This window comes from Opisthocomus hoazin, chromosome 7, assembly GCF_030867145.1.
Source record: "Opisthocomus hoazin isolate bOpiHoa1 chromosome 7, bOpiHoa1.hap1, whole genome shotgun sequence".
Classification (NCBI taxonomy): domain Eukaryota; kingdom Metazoa; phylum Chordata; class Aves; order Opisthocomiformes; family Opisthocomidae; genus Opisthocomus; species Opisthocomus hoazin.
The window spans coordinates 63,266,895-63,282,339 of NC_134420.1; the positions used below are offsets into that span (position 1 = coordinate 63,266,895).

A 15,445-nucleotide genomic window follows, 5' to 3' on the forward strand; every position below is an offset into this window, starting at 1 on the left:
ACCACCAGTTTTGCAAGTTGACCTGTTAAGGCAGCACCGTCCAACAGAAAAGCAGGAAGATCTTACAACATCCGTAAGCACTTTTGCGGCCATCATCCAGCTGACGGCCAGGAGTATGCAAAGCCATCGCTGAAGAAAGAATGCAAGCAACAACTGAAGTAATGATTGTAATGCAAGGCTGAATGCAGAGAAAACCCAAAAGGCACCGGATTTAGCAAGCAGAGGTAGGAGTGGTTTCCACGCAAAGAGCTTTATTGTCATAAATACAGCAGTGAAAAAGCAAACTTTTAAAGAAGGCGGAAAAAAAGAGTGCTTTATGTCTGTATGTTTGATAAAACCACTTTTTCTAAGACAAAAATAATTTACATTCTGATAACTCACATTCAAAAATAAACAGAGAAAGGCAGCAGGGCATAACCTTCAAATGAATACCTAGTAAAAGGTGGTAATGTATTTTTATTAATAACCAAGTATATAACACTGCAATATTTAGTCTTGAATTTGTATATACAAATGCCATATCCTACACAGCAATAAATCCAGAACATACACACTGTAAGGAGCATGTACACCAATTTCTGCCAAATTGAAAAAGCAGGAACCACACTTAACAAAAATCTCCTCCAAACTGGTAACACAGAAAAACCACTTTGAGCGGTAAGCAACAAAAATAAATGCTGAAACAACTAAAGACAACTAGTCTAAAAAGAAATACAATTAACAAATAGGAATCATGATATAGGATTACTCCTCCCCCAAACATTCAATCATTTGTTTTGCTCTAAGGTAGATTACACCGCACACAGAAAAGTTATTATTTTTCAGTATAGTACTAAAATGCAGGGGTTTGCAATTTGGTCCATTTATATTTTGCTGATTATTTTAGCCTGCCGTATTAGAAAGAAAAGTTGTGTGTCCCTCAATCTTTGGATATAAAAACCAGAGAAATTACATTCTTCAGCACAAAAGCAAGATTTTGAGAAATCCATGCATTATTTTTTTGGTTAAGCATAATCAGTTTATTCTTTTCATTCATGCAAAAACTGTGAATTAATCCCATTCCAGATGAGGATTTTCCCATAAAATTTAAATAGTCAATTTGTTAGATTACAGAACAATGGAAAAAAGCTTAATCCACATAATATCTCGCTACTGAGCTCCACTCAGTCAAAATTACACTAACCTTACACACTTGCCTTCTTAAGAGACATAGGTGTAACAATCCATCCAGAAAAGCTAAAAGACTTAAATATTTAAAACAGAACAGACCTGAAAACTACACCGACTCATTTTTATGTAAGAGATTAAAACATTTATAAAGCTACATGTAACCTCCAAAGAACACGGATACTAAACTGTTAAAAAAACTACAAGTAACCACTGCAGACCTGACAGTAATACTAAAGAAAACAAATAACATCATTACGCTGTCGAATTCTGGTATTTCCTAAAAATGTAAGTGCAAATCACAAGCTGCAGCTCAAACATGTAGAAAGCCTGAAATGAGTAAAATAATTCAGGTGTACAACATTATTATTATTCTGTGTTAGCCACATAATATATAAATATAGACTGGAATTTTAACTAGGGAAAATGATTTTTTTGAGGTGAGGTGAGATTAATTCAATAGGGTTGTATCTCTGAAGGAGCAGAGAGAATCCTCCAACAAACATTCTGTCATTGCCAAATTGTGCCTTAGGCACTATATTGAACTGAAAAAATAGATCGCTTTTGGCAAGCAAAGTTGCAAAGCAATCACCAGTACGATCACAAACAAAACCCATTCACACTCTGAAGTTACACAGCCCTTCACCAACATCTCAATGCATGTTACGGAGCAAGCGCATTCCCTCCTTCTTGTAGCAAGTGGCACGGAAGACCTGCCCAAATTCCCCCATCTCCGCATCAACGCATTCGTTTTTAAGCAGAATCCATATTTCCCAAACTTGATACGCATTCTCAGGACTCTACAGAAACAACTGTCACCTATCGTATTACATTAACTTGACATACATTATAGTTGACTTATATAGATGTGAGAAATCCAGTTTGCAAAGATTACAAATGTATTAAGCTGCCAGTTAACAGTTCCTATATCTACACATGACGATGCAAGTTAGTGGTGTCATAAAGGCACTTGTCTCTCACAGACATTACTGTCTTCTCTAATCGTTCAAAAATACATCTAAAAATATTTAACATCTGAAATGGTTTTTACTCCTTAAAGTGGTGTAAACCATCACCTATAGAACAATAATTCATGAACTTAACATGAAAGAGCGGTGCAAAGTGTCCATAATTAAATATATCTCTACAATTAATTCATTTTAATGCCATGCTCTCAAAAAAACGCCAAAATCATGCTATAGTAGAAATGTGATTGGCACTAGCAGCCTCAAAAAAAAAAAGGTAGCTGCAGACAATAGTACAAGCAAGCTTATTTACAAAGTTACTGAAACAATGAAGTGATGAGTTGCAAGGAGAGACGTTTGCCCCAAGTCTTTTCCAAAACATGCTTGAAGCCACATCTGACCAGTATGAAATATACAACATGCATTTACATCTTTATAGCTAGCTACCTAATTTTACAAAAATAATTCCAAAATGCGCGTTCACTTCAAAGTGAATTCTGTCTCTGTTTTCACCTAATGTGAAAAGACAAGTCAAAAGCAAATCTCACAGCAGAGTTTAAAAAGACACCTAAGCAGTCACTAAATAAAGTTCAGTGTAGTTTTCAGGGGTTTTGGGATGGCAGTGTGAAATCCTCCAAATCCCATTTATCTGGTCAGTATATACGCATAGGTTTTCCTCTCCAAGTTTTAGTACCTTAAAGCAGCAATTTGAAAGAGTTTCCACTGACCTGTTTTTGCAAATGAGAGGGCTCGGGTATTACAAAAAAATAGACATAATTGGCTTTGCCTATGTAAATGGTAAATTGCAGTTGGCATTATAGCTCCATTAACTGAGAAATCTAAACGCCCAGAAAGGTGTGACGGATGGTATAAATCAAGGACAACCCAAAAGCCAGCAGGGTTTTTGCAGTTAATACTTTCTGTTGTAACAACACGTTAAGAGCATATCCAGACTGCTATGAAGTTGCTGGATGGAGTCTCATGCTTGAATACTTCTATAAATAGTCCAGTCTTCTTTAAATAGTTTTGCCAGTACTGTACCATAAGGAAGTTTCTGCATCTCTGAAAGTTCTGTGTTCACTGAACATTGCACAAGGTTATTAAAACAAACACAGGAAAACAAAAAAAAGAAGAAGCCATTTGATCAAGTATTAAGCTATTCCTTCAGAACATCACACTTCTTTGCTTCTAGCAGTGACCAGAATTGCTGACGGTGTACTGACAGTTGCCATGGCAAGTGGGTGACTGCGTGGGATAGCAGACATATAGCCAAGTCAACTGCTTACGCAATCTCAGCAAGCACAGAACACACCACTTTTCTTATGTGCTGTATAAAGTGCCAAAGAAAAAAACGCTCTTTTATGTTAGGCCACGGCTGTTTCAGTACTCCCATTCATCTGTTTTCATGTCCAGATAGTAAAGAATATTCTGCGCAAGCTTTACTGCTTGCTTTCTGGCGGCCTTACACCGCTCGTCACCTTGTGGATCAACGGCATCGAGTGCGAGCAGTTGTTTCGTGAGAAGTTCTTCCAACCTCATGTAGTTTTTATCCGTTCTGTTTCCATCAAATGAAATCACCTCCTGCTGAATTTGAGACAGATTTCCCAGAACAGTCCAAACTGCTTTATGAGACTGATGTTCTGCAGCCGTTTGCTCAGGATACATTTGCCTTTTTTCAAGTGCTTCCTTCAAATCAATGTACGTTATAAGAGTTTGAACTTCAATTACTGCTCTTCTCCTGGCTTCTCTAATACAGGGGTTTTTTCCTGGACTCACTTCGTCTAAGTGGGCAATTAACCCCTGCAATTCTGCTTTGGACCCCAGATACAAATCAGAAGCATTCTCTGTTTTTAAAAGTAAGGAATTAACTTCCTTCATCTTCTTGCGGATCTCTTCTATTTTTAGAATGGACTGATTTTGTGCCAAATCATAAGCGTGAGTAGAATTTGCTTCTTCTTCCAAGTCCAGGTATTTCTGCAATTTATTGATCTCTTCCACTACTTCCTTTCTGTAATTTCTTATTTCCGTGTGACCGCAGACATCTAAAGCATCCAAATCAGCAATGAGACCTGTAAGCACACAGGACAGATGCCTGCAGGTATCATTACTACTCACTCCCATTAGAAGCGCAATAAGAGTTCCTCTTGCTTTGTTCACATCACACATTACAGAGTTAATTTTGGAGACAGAAGGATGTGCATCATTAGAGAGTGGCAGGGACAGCTGTTGCTTTACACAGCTTTCTATGATCTCCTGAACAGCACATACCTTTGTCAGAGTGCGATATCTTGCTTTGCGTAAAGAAACTTTCCCTCCAGTTTTCACCTGGGTAAGCCTCAGTACAATGTCCTGAATACCTTCTTCAAATTCATCACTTATACAGTTACCTCCTTTGTAAAAAGGTGTAATCTCGCGCTCCACAAGTGACTGCGCCTCCTTGAATATAGCCTCTATTTCCAGTCTGCGCGGATGGTTTGCATTTTGTTCCAGCTCCTTCAGCAGCCTCTCTGTTTCCTGAGCAGCTCGCTTTCTGGCTTGCTGAATGTCCCCCTTTCCCTCAGTGTCTACAGAATCTATTTCAAAAAGCTGTTTGGTAAGACTCCTTTCTAATTTCTTGTAATCTCGATCCGTAGACAGCCCGCTGAAGACCACCACTTGCTGTTCAATCTCTTTGACTTCTTTCTGTATTTCATGCAACCGTTTTATGGATGGGTGTTGGTTACCCATATCCATTCTCTTCTTTCATCCAGTTTCAGATGAACTGCAAAGAAAGCGAGAGCGAGACCTGCGATCAATAAAGCGCCACGCAAGCACGGCACAACTTTCGCGACGTCCTGAAGCACTTCACCCTTACGGCTATCTTAAACATCGCCAGCCACGGGAATAAACCACCCGGCGGGTATTCCCCGGCCGTTCCTCCGTTGTTTCCCACCTCCTTCTCCCGCTCGGGCTGCAGGGGTGATGCTCCAGTCACCGCACCACCAGCTCGCAGCGCTCACCCACGACCTTCAGCCCTCCCCTCCCCACCCGCCCCGCAGCTGAAGGTGACGCTCCGCCAAACCGGGCCCCAGCCGCCCGGGGCGGCAAACCCCGGCGCTGCCCCGGCCCCAGGGCAGGGCCGCCCGCCCCCGCACAGGCCCCACAGCCGCCGCCCCGGGCCGCCCCTCCAGCCCCCCCGCCAGCGACCTCCCGCCCCGGCGATGGGAGGGGAGAGGACAAGGGGGCACCCCGGGGGAACGCGGAGGCCCCGGAGGAGAGACGAGGCTCGTCCCGACCCACCGCTCCACCCAACACCGGGGCGAACCCCCTCAGCGCCGCCAGCCGCCCGCCCGCCCCGGCCGCCTCACCCGCCGGCCGCCCCGGCCGAGGGCCCCGCTGGCCGGCCCGGCGCTGCGCCACAGGCCGAGCGGCAGCCCCGCCCCCGGAGCCCCGCCCCGCCGGCGAGCGGTGGCTGAGGCGGGAACGGCGCCGCCCGGGGACGCTGCCCCTTCTCCGGCACCGCCCCCGACGGCAGCGCCGGGCGGCCTCGCCGGTGCGACACCGCCGTAAAGCGCCGGGAGGCGAGCGATGGCGGTGGTCCGGGCGCTGCGGGGCGGTGGCTGCTGCTACTGCCGCCTCCTCCTCTCCTCCTCCTCGGCTTCCTCCGCCGGCGGCCCCGCGGCTGAGGGCGGGGAGCGGCAGGAGAGCGCGGTAACTCCGGGCGGGGAGGGAGGGCGGGCAGGCAGGCAGGCAAGCAGGCGGCTCCTGCCCGCGGGAGCCGGCCTGCCGCGGGGCAGCCCCGAAGGGGGAGCGGGGGAGGCCGCCCCGGCTGCCCGCCCCGGCTGCCCGCCCCGGCTGCCCGCCCCGGCTGCCCGCCCCGGCTGCCCGCCCCGTCGCGCTCAGCCTCGCCGGGCGGGCGCGTCCCGGGGAAAACCCGCCTCTCCCGCGGCCTCTTGCCGTCTGGGTGTTTGTGAATACCGGGCGGGCTCGGCGGGGCCGGGCGGGCGGCCCGAGAGGCCCCACGCGTGTGCGTGTTCGCTAGGGTACGCGGAGAAAGCAGCGCGGAGGAAGGCTTGCATAGCTGCTCGCTCCTGCCCTCAGATATTTTAACGAAGTGGAATAGCGGTGATGCAAAAATGGGGGGGGGCGAAATTGCCTTTTAAAAAAGAAAAAATTATGGTTTCCGTCTGTTGGAAGTTAGTGAAATTTACCTTTTCTGTAGTGCATTTCTAAATCAAAGTCAATTTAAAACCTATCACATCACAGAATGTTCAGAGATGACCCCTCTGTGGGTCATCTAGTCCAACCCCCCTGCAGAAGCAGGGCCACCTACAGCAGGCTGCACAGGACCTTGTCCAGGCAGGTCTTGAATATCTCCAGAGAAGGAGACTCCACAACCTCCCTGGGCAGCCTGTTCCAGTGTTTTGGTCAGGGCAAATGAACGTGCATAATTTCTGAACTTGTCACGCTGACATGTTTTAAGGTTGTGTGGAGTTTCATTTCAAAGCGGGATGTTTGTCAGGAAACTCTGCGGAAGCGGCCATAACGCACTCTGCCTGTGTTTTCAAGGGCCTGCATTTCAGCCCCCCCGCGCACTCCTGCAAGGACTGGATCGGTCCCCCCGACAAGCACTCCAACCTGCGGCCGGTGGTCTTCTACGTGCCCCCTGAGGAGTCGCCCCTGGAGCGGCGGCTGCGGGAGGCGCGGCAGGAGGCCCAGGCCTGCGACCAGCGCTTCTGGGCACGGCACAACCGCGCCTTCCGCCAGGTGAGCCAGCCGCGGTGCCCGGTGCCCGCCTGAAACCGGGGGCTCGGTCTGCATGAGGTAGGGTTCAGTTCTGCCTGCCATTACCCCCTGGTAATTGATACCATTTCTTCCAAATACACATGGTGTCTTTGTGGAAATTACCTTCTTGTCATTCATTTCTTTAAAATGACGTACAAAGCTAAAGAGCCTGCATACTTTGTTGCTCTTTAGTGGCATATCGTGATATTTGCCCCTTTTCCTACCTCACACGGAAAATACGAAGTTGTGCCCTACACGTCTGTGGCTAGAGAAGCTGTTGAAGATGATTCTGCAGCTCTTCTTGCTCTGTCATAAGTGAGAGAAATTAGGTATAGTCACCAAGGGTAAATGAGGGACATGGCCGGTTTCACTGGCCATGTATCCCAACAAGGCTATAAAGGGGACCTTTCGGTCATGGTCAGTCTTCTTTCCTGATTGCAGCGTTGATTAGGAGGCACTGAATGCTTGTTGGAAGAACAGTAATGGTTCAGTAATTCGCCATCTGCTGTGATGATCCTTGATCATCGTATCCTCCCAAAACGTGCAAAGATCTCACAGAAAAAACAAAGCTTGTTTTTTTAATTCCATAGAACTGCTTTTAAGTTTGAAAAACTTACATGCAAATAATTACTCTGTTTCCACCTAAGTAATTTCATTTTTTTAAGGCTGAGTGTTTTTCTCTATGCTCAAATTTTCAGTTATACAATACAGCACATCTTCGTAGGTTGTCTTATAAACTGAGGGTTTGGATCCTGTCAAACGAGACTGAAGCTCAGCTGTAACTTTACTCCACAAATAAGTTTTATATGTTTCAGTAGAACACTTGCATGAATTAACTGATGCATGCAGGTAGCAGGATCTCAGTGACAAAGTTACCGGTTTAACCTACTCACTGGATTCAGGAAAATGTTTTTTGACATTCCAGGTATAATGAGTATTGCCTGTTATTTCAGAGGGTGTTAAGCACTATGCTGCTATGTGATTAAAAGCAACAGTTAGCTTGAACTGAGTACATCAAATTCTAATGTCTAAAAACATGTTTTAGGAAAAAGAAGAATTTATTTACTCAAGACTGAAAGCCAAGGGTCTGGAAATGAGAGATGAAACAGGTTGGTGAGATCTTTGTGTATAGTTTAGGGTGCATTCGGAATTCTGTTTAACTTTGAATTTTGTTAGCTTATCCTTTTTGTGTTCTGCCCCAAGTAAATCTTGAGGGTAAGATTTAGAAGCGTTTTCAGAAGCATGATAAGAAAAGAGGGGGGGAGCTCCTCAGACATGTGCATGTGGGAGTCAGATCATCTGTTGCACTGTTCTTCCCCTAATTCCTTCCCGCAGCTGGAGGGAATGCGCTGAAATCCTGTGCAAGTATTATAGTCATTCTGTAGTCTAGGAGGAAGGGGTCTTTTCCGTTCACACCTGTTGTTAACCCAGTGAGCTAGCTGAGCTAAACATACAGAGCATTTGCCTCAAGTCCGTGCTATGGTTGGGTGGATAAATTCACAGTCTTTGGCTTCAGGTCCATAGCGTATACAATGAATACAATATTTTTCCTCGAGGGAGAGTAAGACAGCTTCTGAGGAGACAGCAGCTGCCCTCTGCCTGTCTTTACCTGAGCACAGTTGCTGTAAAATAGTTCTCTCTCTAATTCATTACGTGAAACTGAAAACAAGATGCCTGCATAATAACAGTGAATTGGCCATTGTAGTATGAGGTTGAACAAATTTGTTCATACAACAGTGATCTGTTTGAGTTTAGAAAAGCATCTGCTCTGATGTTCTCTATATCACAGACCATTATTTTTCTCTTCTGTTTGTATCGTGGTGATCAGTGTGTGGTTGAGAAATAATTAAGGTCTGTGTTGTTGAGGAAACGCTTCTTTTATATTGCCGTTTTGGTTTGGTTTTATACCCTAGAAATAAAAAAAAAAGTAAGCACGTACATCTCTTAGAAATAAAAATATATTGGCTGCATGTGTTGATTTACTCTGTTCTATAATACAGCTGCATGTGTATATAAAAATAAGAGTAATAACAATATACATGAGCAGTTGGAACAAAACTTACTTTTTTATACAAGTGAATCTACAGTCAGTTCTGCTGATACCAGTATGAAGGAACAAATTAACTGTAGGTGTTAAGTAGGCTGCCTTGAAATAGTCTTAGAGTAAACTTATCCCTTAGTATGTTAATCCATTGTAATATATTAGATTTGCAAATAATGACAAGTAGAACTGATCAATAATTTACGTTTCTATGATCAGTCTCAGGAGCTTTAAAATGCATTTTGGAACAGCAACAAGTTGAATATCACAATTCCATCTTCCTCATCATATCCATGTCTGCTGGGACATTCAAATTTGACCCTCATTTTAGAAATACTGAAAGCGCCAGCGAGTTTGCATAGGAGTTACCTGGTAGAGTTGAGAATATTTGTTGGTACTCAGGATTCTACATCTGTGCTGTAGCCACAGGTTTTCCTTTCATGTTCTGTGGAGAGAATCCAGCTCCTCTTATATTCTGCTATATTCAAAGTCATCTTCTGTACTTGCTCCTTCACCAAATAATTGTCTACTGCATTGTTAATAAATCTGACAGAACATACACTCTTTGCTATAAGCTGCCTGAAATTTATCAACAGCAACAGAAAAAAAAAAAAGTACATTGGAAAATATTATGTCAGTTATGGATAGGGTTCTTTAGGGGGGAAATTTAAGTTACTAAGTGCTTTTACTGGTGCTGGTTAGACTTCAGCCCCACGAGAGGTTAATTTTACTCAAAGGATAGATATTCCTAGACCATGGACTTTTTCATAGGGGTCCACTAGTTCCCTAAATAATCTAAAACCTGATAAACATTGTCACTTTCACAAGTAGTAAGGGCTTAAGAGTTATGCCAGCTTCAAGATCATCAGTATTTTTAATCTCCTGTGCTTCCTAGATGAGTTTTAATAAGTTGGTAAATAAAAGAATATTAACTTGTTCAGGGTTACACAGGAAGCTTGTAGGAGCAAGGAGTCAGAACCTAGCTCTCCTGCATCTGAAGCCAGTGTTTTAATCCAGAGAATTATCTTGACATTGTTATGCCAAAACTTATTTTCAGGTCAGAAAGCAACACTGAATGCAGAAGAAATGGCTGACTTTTACAAGGACTTTCTAAGTAAAAATTTTAGAAAGCACATGCAGTATAACAGGTATGTGGAAGGTATTTATGTTGGCTATTCTACATTACAGTCCTAAGGCATAAGATCAAATTTAAAATCTGAACTTTTTTTCCATAATTGGTAAAGCAGCACCAGAACTATCATTTTAGAAAATGATTTTTTTTAAAATGCTGTTATTAGCATTTGACAGAAATTTGCATGATCACTTGAGTTCTACTGCTTATTGTTGATTTAGTGGAGAGATGAATCTCATGTCTGAGATTCAGAGAGTCAAGATCAGGCACTCAGTTTTTGCTCTTTATGGCTTGGGTCTTTTCATCATGCTAATTGAAACTGATAAATATTGAAATTTCTATAGAACAGATGCTAGTTGACTGTTAAATAAGGACTAGTAAATATGATTAATGTCAAAGGAAAATTGCTTACTAATATTTAGTATTCTTGTTTTTATTATTTTGCAAGCATACAGTAAAAATGAAAGTGATTAGCCTTGAGTTTGAGGGGTGTTTGTGTGCAAAGCATTAATAAAATGATCACCTGAACTCATCCTGTATAAAACCTCAGCTACATCTGGGTAAGCCCACATCCACTGTGCCTCTTTGCAACATCTACTGCATTGTTTCAGTGTTACTCTTTGTACAACAACTTGATAAACTGGATTTGGGATCTGACACAACTGGAAAATGACTTGCAAACACACATTACCCTGCAAGTAGCTGTGCACACTTGGTAGAGGGCTAGAAAAGATGAAGGAATGGGAAGCTGGAGGAGGACAGTACTTAATCCAGTTACAGTAGCACTGGCCACTGAATATGAACCACAACTTCAGTTTCTTCTCTGTATTGGATTGAAAGATTATTGGGCTCACAGGTGTCAAGTGTTACTGGGTTCATAATGATGTAATGCTAATGAGAATTCTACCATCACTAGAACTGATCTATAACAAATTGTGGTTTAGGGTTCTTTGTACATATTGTGCATATACTGCAACATACTACACTGCAAGAACAATTTTACTGTAACAAATACTTACAATAAATATGCACATCTTGTCTTGTCGATGGGAGGGGGCAGGGGGGGAAACCTCACCAAAAACCTAAGCAACAGCATAAAAAGATTGAAAGTAAAAATTTCCTTTTAATAAGAGGATTGTTGTTCAAATTGCCTATACCTGATGAGTGAGAAAGCAAATAGTTTATAACTGGTCGTCAGATGCCATTGTTGTAGCAACCTAGGGACAGTGTCCCATTCTTCACGGTAAGAGAGTTCAGGCTTTGTGCCTAAACATGACCTTCCTTGGTGCTGCCTTGTAAAATCAGTTAGTGTAAGCTGCATCATTGTAGTTTCAAAGTGGAACTGCACAGTCCGGAAAGCAGTGGAGCTTTTTACAGGCATTCTCATTTTGAGGGGTCATATTTATAAAAATCTGTTTATACATTTAGCTGTATGTTCTTCTGCAGTGTTGCCAGCTGGTCGGAAAATGGTGGCTGCTGAAGTGTTGCAAGTTCTAAAATTTAGTTAAAATTGAAGCAATGACTGTGCATAGATGCTATGAATATTTAGTTCTGGGTACTTAGGCTGGAAATAGTCTGGTTTAGGGGAAAAAAAATTCAAGAACGATATAGGAAATGAGACATGAAAGGGGAAAAGAAACAGTTGCAATGTTAACATGATATTTTGATTTAACATGACATTTGAGGGGGTAGCTCAGTGCTGCTTGTCAGCATGGTTTTGGCTACTGCCCTTACTGAGAGGTTAGTATCTCAGGTTTATGTTAGATCTGTACATGTAAGGTTTCCCACAGAGATCTCAAGAGACAACCTAAATCCCAGTGTTTAATATTCCCTGCTAGTTCTACAGTAAGTGTATTCTATTGCTTCTAGTGCAGCATTTTACAAAATGGGGGAGTGATCTTTGGAAACCAGAAGGAAATTAAGAAGTCAGTTTGTAACAGGTGCAAGAATTTGAAGCAAGTTCTCAGTCTGTATCAGCCCTTTTTAACCTCTGTCTTATCTTGAATTGGCTCCAGAAGTCATGCATGCTGCATAAAAACTGGTTTAAGATTTAAAGATATAAACACTAACTTTGGCAATATTAAAGGTATCATCTTTAAGGGGTTAGAAAGCTAACGCTTCCTGTATTGGCTTATATAATTAGTCTTTGAAGTGTCATTTTATTTTATTCCCTCCCCCTTTATAGGTGACCAGCTATGCCCTTTCACACACACGTATCTTCATACATGCACAAACAAATCTTACTCGTAATGGCACAGCACTGTCAGGAAATTCTTCTAGGTAGCTGGATGATCAGCTTTACTTCTGAAACGTGAGATATGGTTACAATTTATCTTACACTTGGTTACAATTTATCTTACAATATGGTTACAATTTATGTTACATGGTTACAATTTATCTTACCTGGTTCCAGCTACAACTCGTCATAAAACTACCCATCCCTTAACTTGCTTACAGTTAAGCTCTCAACAGCCATAGCCGTATAGTCTACATGTAATCTGATCATGAATGCAGATATTCAGATAGACCTTTTCATAGGTTATTTAACTCTAATTAGGCAGGAAAAGAGTTGCCACAAAGAATGGAAAACCATATTGCACTGAATTGTTATTTGTCAATGCCAAAGGATATTTTAATATAATCGTGTACCTTTCTCCTGTTCTTGTTCTGTGTGCTGATGATTTTCCTGGCTTTGGATTCCTAGAGATTGGTATAAACGTAACTTTACTATCACATTCCTCATGGGACAAGTAGCACTGGCGAGAGCTCTGAGGAGGCTTCGTTGGAAAAAGAAAGATGCTGGAAATTAGTGATCACAGCTGCATGAAGAAGGCAACACTAGCTAGGCCTGCTATAAACTTGTTGTTTATAGTGATGTTCAGAATCTGAGTGACTAATGTAATAATTGCTTGAATCTGTTAGCTAAACTATGTAAATAAAAGTTGCCGTTTGTCTTAATTTATAATCACTAGGTAGATTTCCTTTACCTTTTATTCCAAGAACATCTAAAATATTTCCCAACTGAAACACAACTGAGAAAACTATCAAAAGCTGCTCCTGGTTTACATTAAATGGAAGGGATCGCTTCTGTCACGTTTTTACCACAGAGTCATAGCTCCTAAGTAACATGTGATTCAGTGTGCTGTACCAGAGTTCGGGTCAGAGAATGATGTCTCCACCAACCGTATTAGTATATAAAGACAAAAATGCCTCATTTTGTGGCAGTTGTCTATCTGGGGCAGTAACTATCCACAAATAATGCAACATGGCTGAAGGAACAAGTATGATTTGTGAGTATATATACAATCGATTTAGAATAATCCTCTTTTCAGTGTGTTTATTTCCTATTTTTCATAAATAATTAGGATATGATTTCATATAAGTTACTAATGCAATAGGATCTTCGTGGATAATTTTGTTTCAGTTAAAAGAAATGTGTCCCTCTTGGACAAGAGTTCTTTTAAGCTATGACTGGTAAAGATTTTAGTTGCTGAGCAATAAAACAGATGCATTTCCAGTCACTTAATCTTGGTAGAAAAAAAACCTGATACTTGGTTGTATGGAGGAGAACATTAGTACTAACATGCACTCCTTTCTAGTGGTTCATTTCTTTCAAAGTAGAGATTTCTCACCAGTTATTCTCACCAGTTTCTCTGAGGCACTCGAAAGAACTTGCCTGAGGGGGAGTTTTCTGGCCTCAAGGTATGTAACATCAATTGGAAGGAGGTTGGTTGAAGTGAAGTCTTAAAATATTATGCCATGTATTTTTAATGTAAAAGAAGTTCTATTCCTTAGAATGTTCTCCCTGTCCATTTATACAGTTAAATGATTTTTTGATACAGTACCTACTAAGAGGATTCTGTTAAAAAGAATGTGTGTTGTCAAATGAAGCCTGTTTTCCTAAAGCTGTGCTGGAGGGAGGTTCTACTTTTGGAAACATCAGGTCAATAGCCATTGACCTGTTTTTCATATCTAAACATGACATGATTTATGCACAGGCTTTTTCAGCTGGGGCAGAAAAAGCTTTTTCAGTATCAACTGTAATAATTCCTTTGCAAGATGAAATAAATATTAATGATATAGTAGCCGATGACACTGTTTCGTGCAGTGATGATATTGTGGCTGAAAAGGTCACTGAGTTGTGGTTTTAATTGTTTTGTTATTAGTAAATGAAAACAGTCGTTAATAGTGTTTGCTGAGGTGATAACCAGCGCTTCTAGAAAATATTATTTGTGAATGTTATTTACTGCATCAGTACTGTAAAAGGTATATATTTATTAAAAAGTTACAAAGTGCCAAGTTTCTTTAGGAAAATAAATTTTTGAAATAAACCACTGTGGCTATGTAATGTAATTCTTCAGGGAGTTACAGTAAATTATATCTTACAGTATATAAGCTTTGACCACAATGCAAATGCAGACTTTAATAAATAGTTCCAACGTAATGATTGGATCATAGAAGAAAGCATCTCTGAAAGGCAGAGATCAGAACCCTGGTGGACTGGTGGTTGATAGCCATATGTTCTGACAGCCTGTGCATCAGCTCCCTAAGGGAGTTTCACATGTGCCTGCAGTTGGTAGAGGTCAGTCAAAAGAAGCATTTTCGTCCCCTGAGCTGCCCACTTTTATTAGCACAGACATTGTTGTGTCTGCCCGCTGAAACGGATCAGGAAATTGACTACTAGAACTAATCCAAGGAAAAAAGTGTTAGGTGTCACTTGCGTTAATGTGTCTCATCATGCAGACACAAGTGTTCTAGTGTTGGTGTAGGGGAGATGTGGGAATTCGGAGGGTTTGGATTGCGCTTCAGTAAACTCACAGGTAAAACTGTTTTCTGAACATGAAATTTTAGTGTTGGTTACACAAGAATGAATACAATCAGCATATGATGGATCATGCTAGGATTCTGCTCAGAGCTACTTGCAGGTGAAGTTCATGCCTTTGTGGCATGGTCTTCATTAAGACTCTGTGTGGGGTGCCGGGTCCCTTCATCTAAAGCCTGTTGAAGGAGTGAGGTATTTATTAGGTAAGTGTTGAGCTTTGATTTAGAATATCTAATAAAGCCACTGTGAAAGATGTTATTAAAAATAATCCATCTGAAATTTTGAGTCTCATTACCAAAACCACATACATACACTGAGATAATTACATTTTCTGAACAGCCAAAAGCCTTATCATTTTTACCAGTGTTGCATTACTTTAATTTTTTTTTTCTTGACTCAGAGCAGTTGTAATAATGCCAGCTGCTTTCAGATATTATTGATCATATATCCTTTATACATCAAAGGAAGAATAAGAAGCTGCCACAGACTAAAAATAATTTTTTTATGTATACAGTGGCCTGCTACAGTGACTGAAGCTAGCAAAATAGATCAAA

General features: G+C 41.7%; 2 protein-coding genes across 2 annotated transcripts; one reads left to right on the forward strand and one right to left on the reverse strand.

The window, feature by feature from the left end:
* Positions 1 to 238: 238 nt before the first annotated feature.
* On the reverse strand, positions 239 to 5,564 carry BAG5 (BAG cochaperone 5). Its single transcript, XM_075426649.1, has 2 exons — positions 5,480 to 5,564; positions 239 to 4,893 (listed from the first exon to the last, which is right to left on the reverse strand). Exon 2 carries the CDS (start codon positions 4,863 to 4,865, stop codon positions 3,513 to 3,515), a length of 1,353 nt encoding a protein of 450 aa, XP_075282764.1. The 5' UTR covers positions 4,866 to 4,893; positions 5,480 to 5,564; the 3' UTR covers positions 239 to 3,512.
* Positions 5,565 to 5,622: 58 nt separating this feature from the next.
* On the forward strand, positions 5,623 to 14,394 carry COA8 (cytochrome c oxidase assembly factor 8). The gene is made up of 5 exons (XM_075426648.1): positions 5,623 to 5,822; positions 6,681 to 6,878; positions 7,942 to 8,005; positions 9,995 to 10,085; positions 12,774 to 14,394. The coding sequence occupies exons 1-5, from the start codon at positions 5,700 to 5,702 to the stop codon at positions 12,877 to 12,879; spliced, it is 582 nt and encodes a 193-aa protein (XP_075282763.1). The 5' UTR covers positions 5,623 to 5,699; the 3' UTR covers positions 12,880 to 14,394.
* Positions 14,395 to 15,445: the final 1,051 nt, after the last annotated feature.

Excerpts from the sequence above, each read along its gene's own strand:
- BAG5 (XM_075426649.1), bottom strand. The coding sequence starts at position 4,865 with ATGGATATGGGTAACCAACACCCATCCATAAAACGGTTGCATGAAATA.
- COA8 (XM_075426648.1), top strand. The coding sequence starts at position 5,700 with ATGGCGGTGGTCCGGGCGCTGCGGGGCGGTGGCTGCTGCTACTGCCGC. Across the intron at positions 6,879-7,941 it reads ACAACCGCGCCTTCCGCCAG|GAAAAAGAAGAATTTATTTA; the intron begins GTGAGCCAGCCG and ends AACATGTTTTAG. Across the intron at positions 8,006-9,994 it reads GGAAATGAGAGATGAAACAG|GTCAGAAAGCAACACTGAAT; the intron begins GTTGGTGAGATC and ends ACTTATTTTCAG.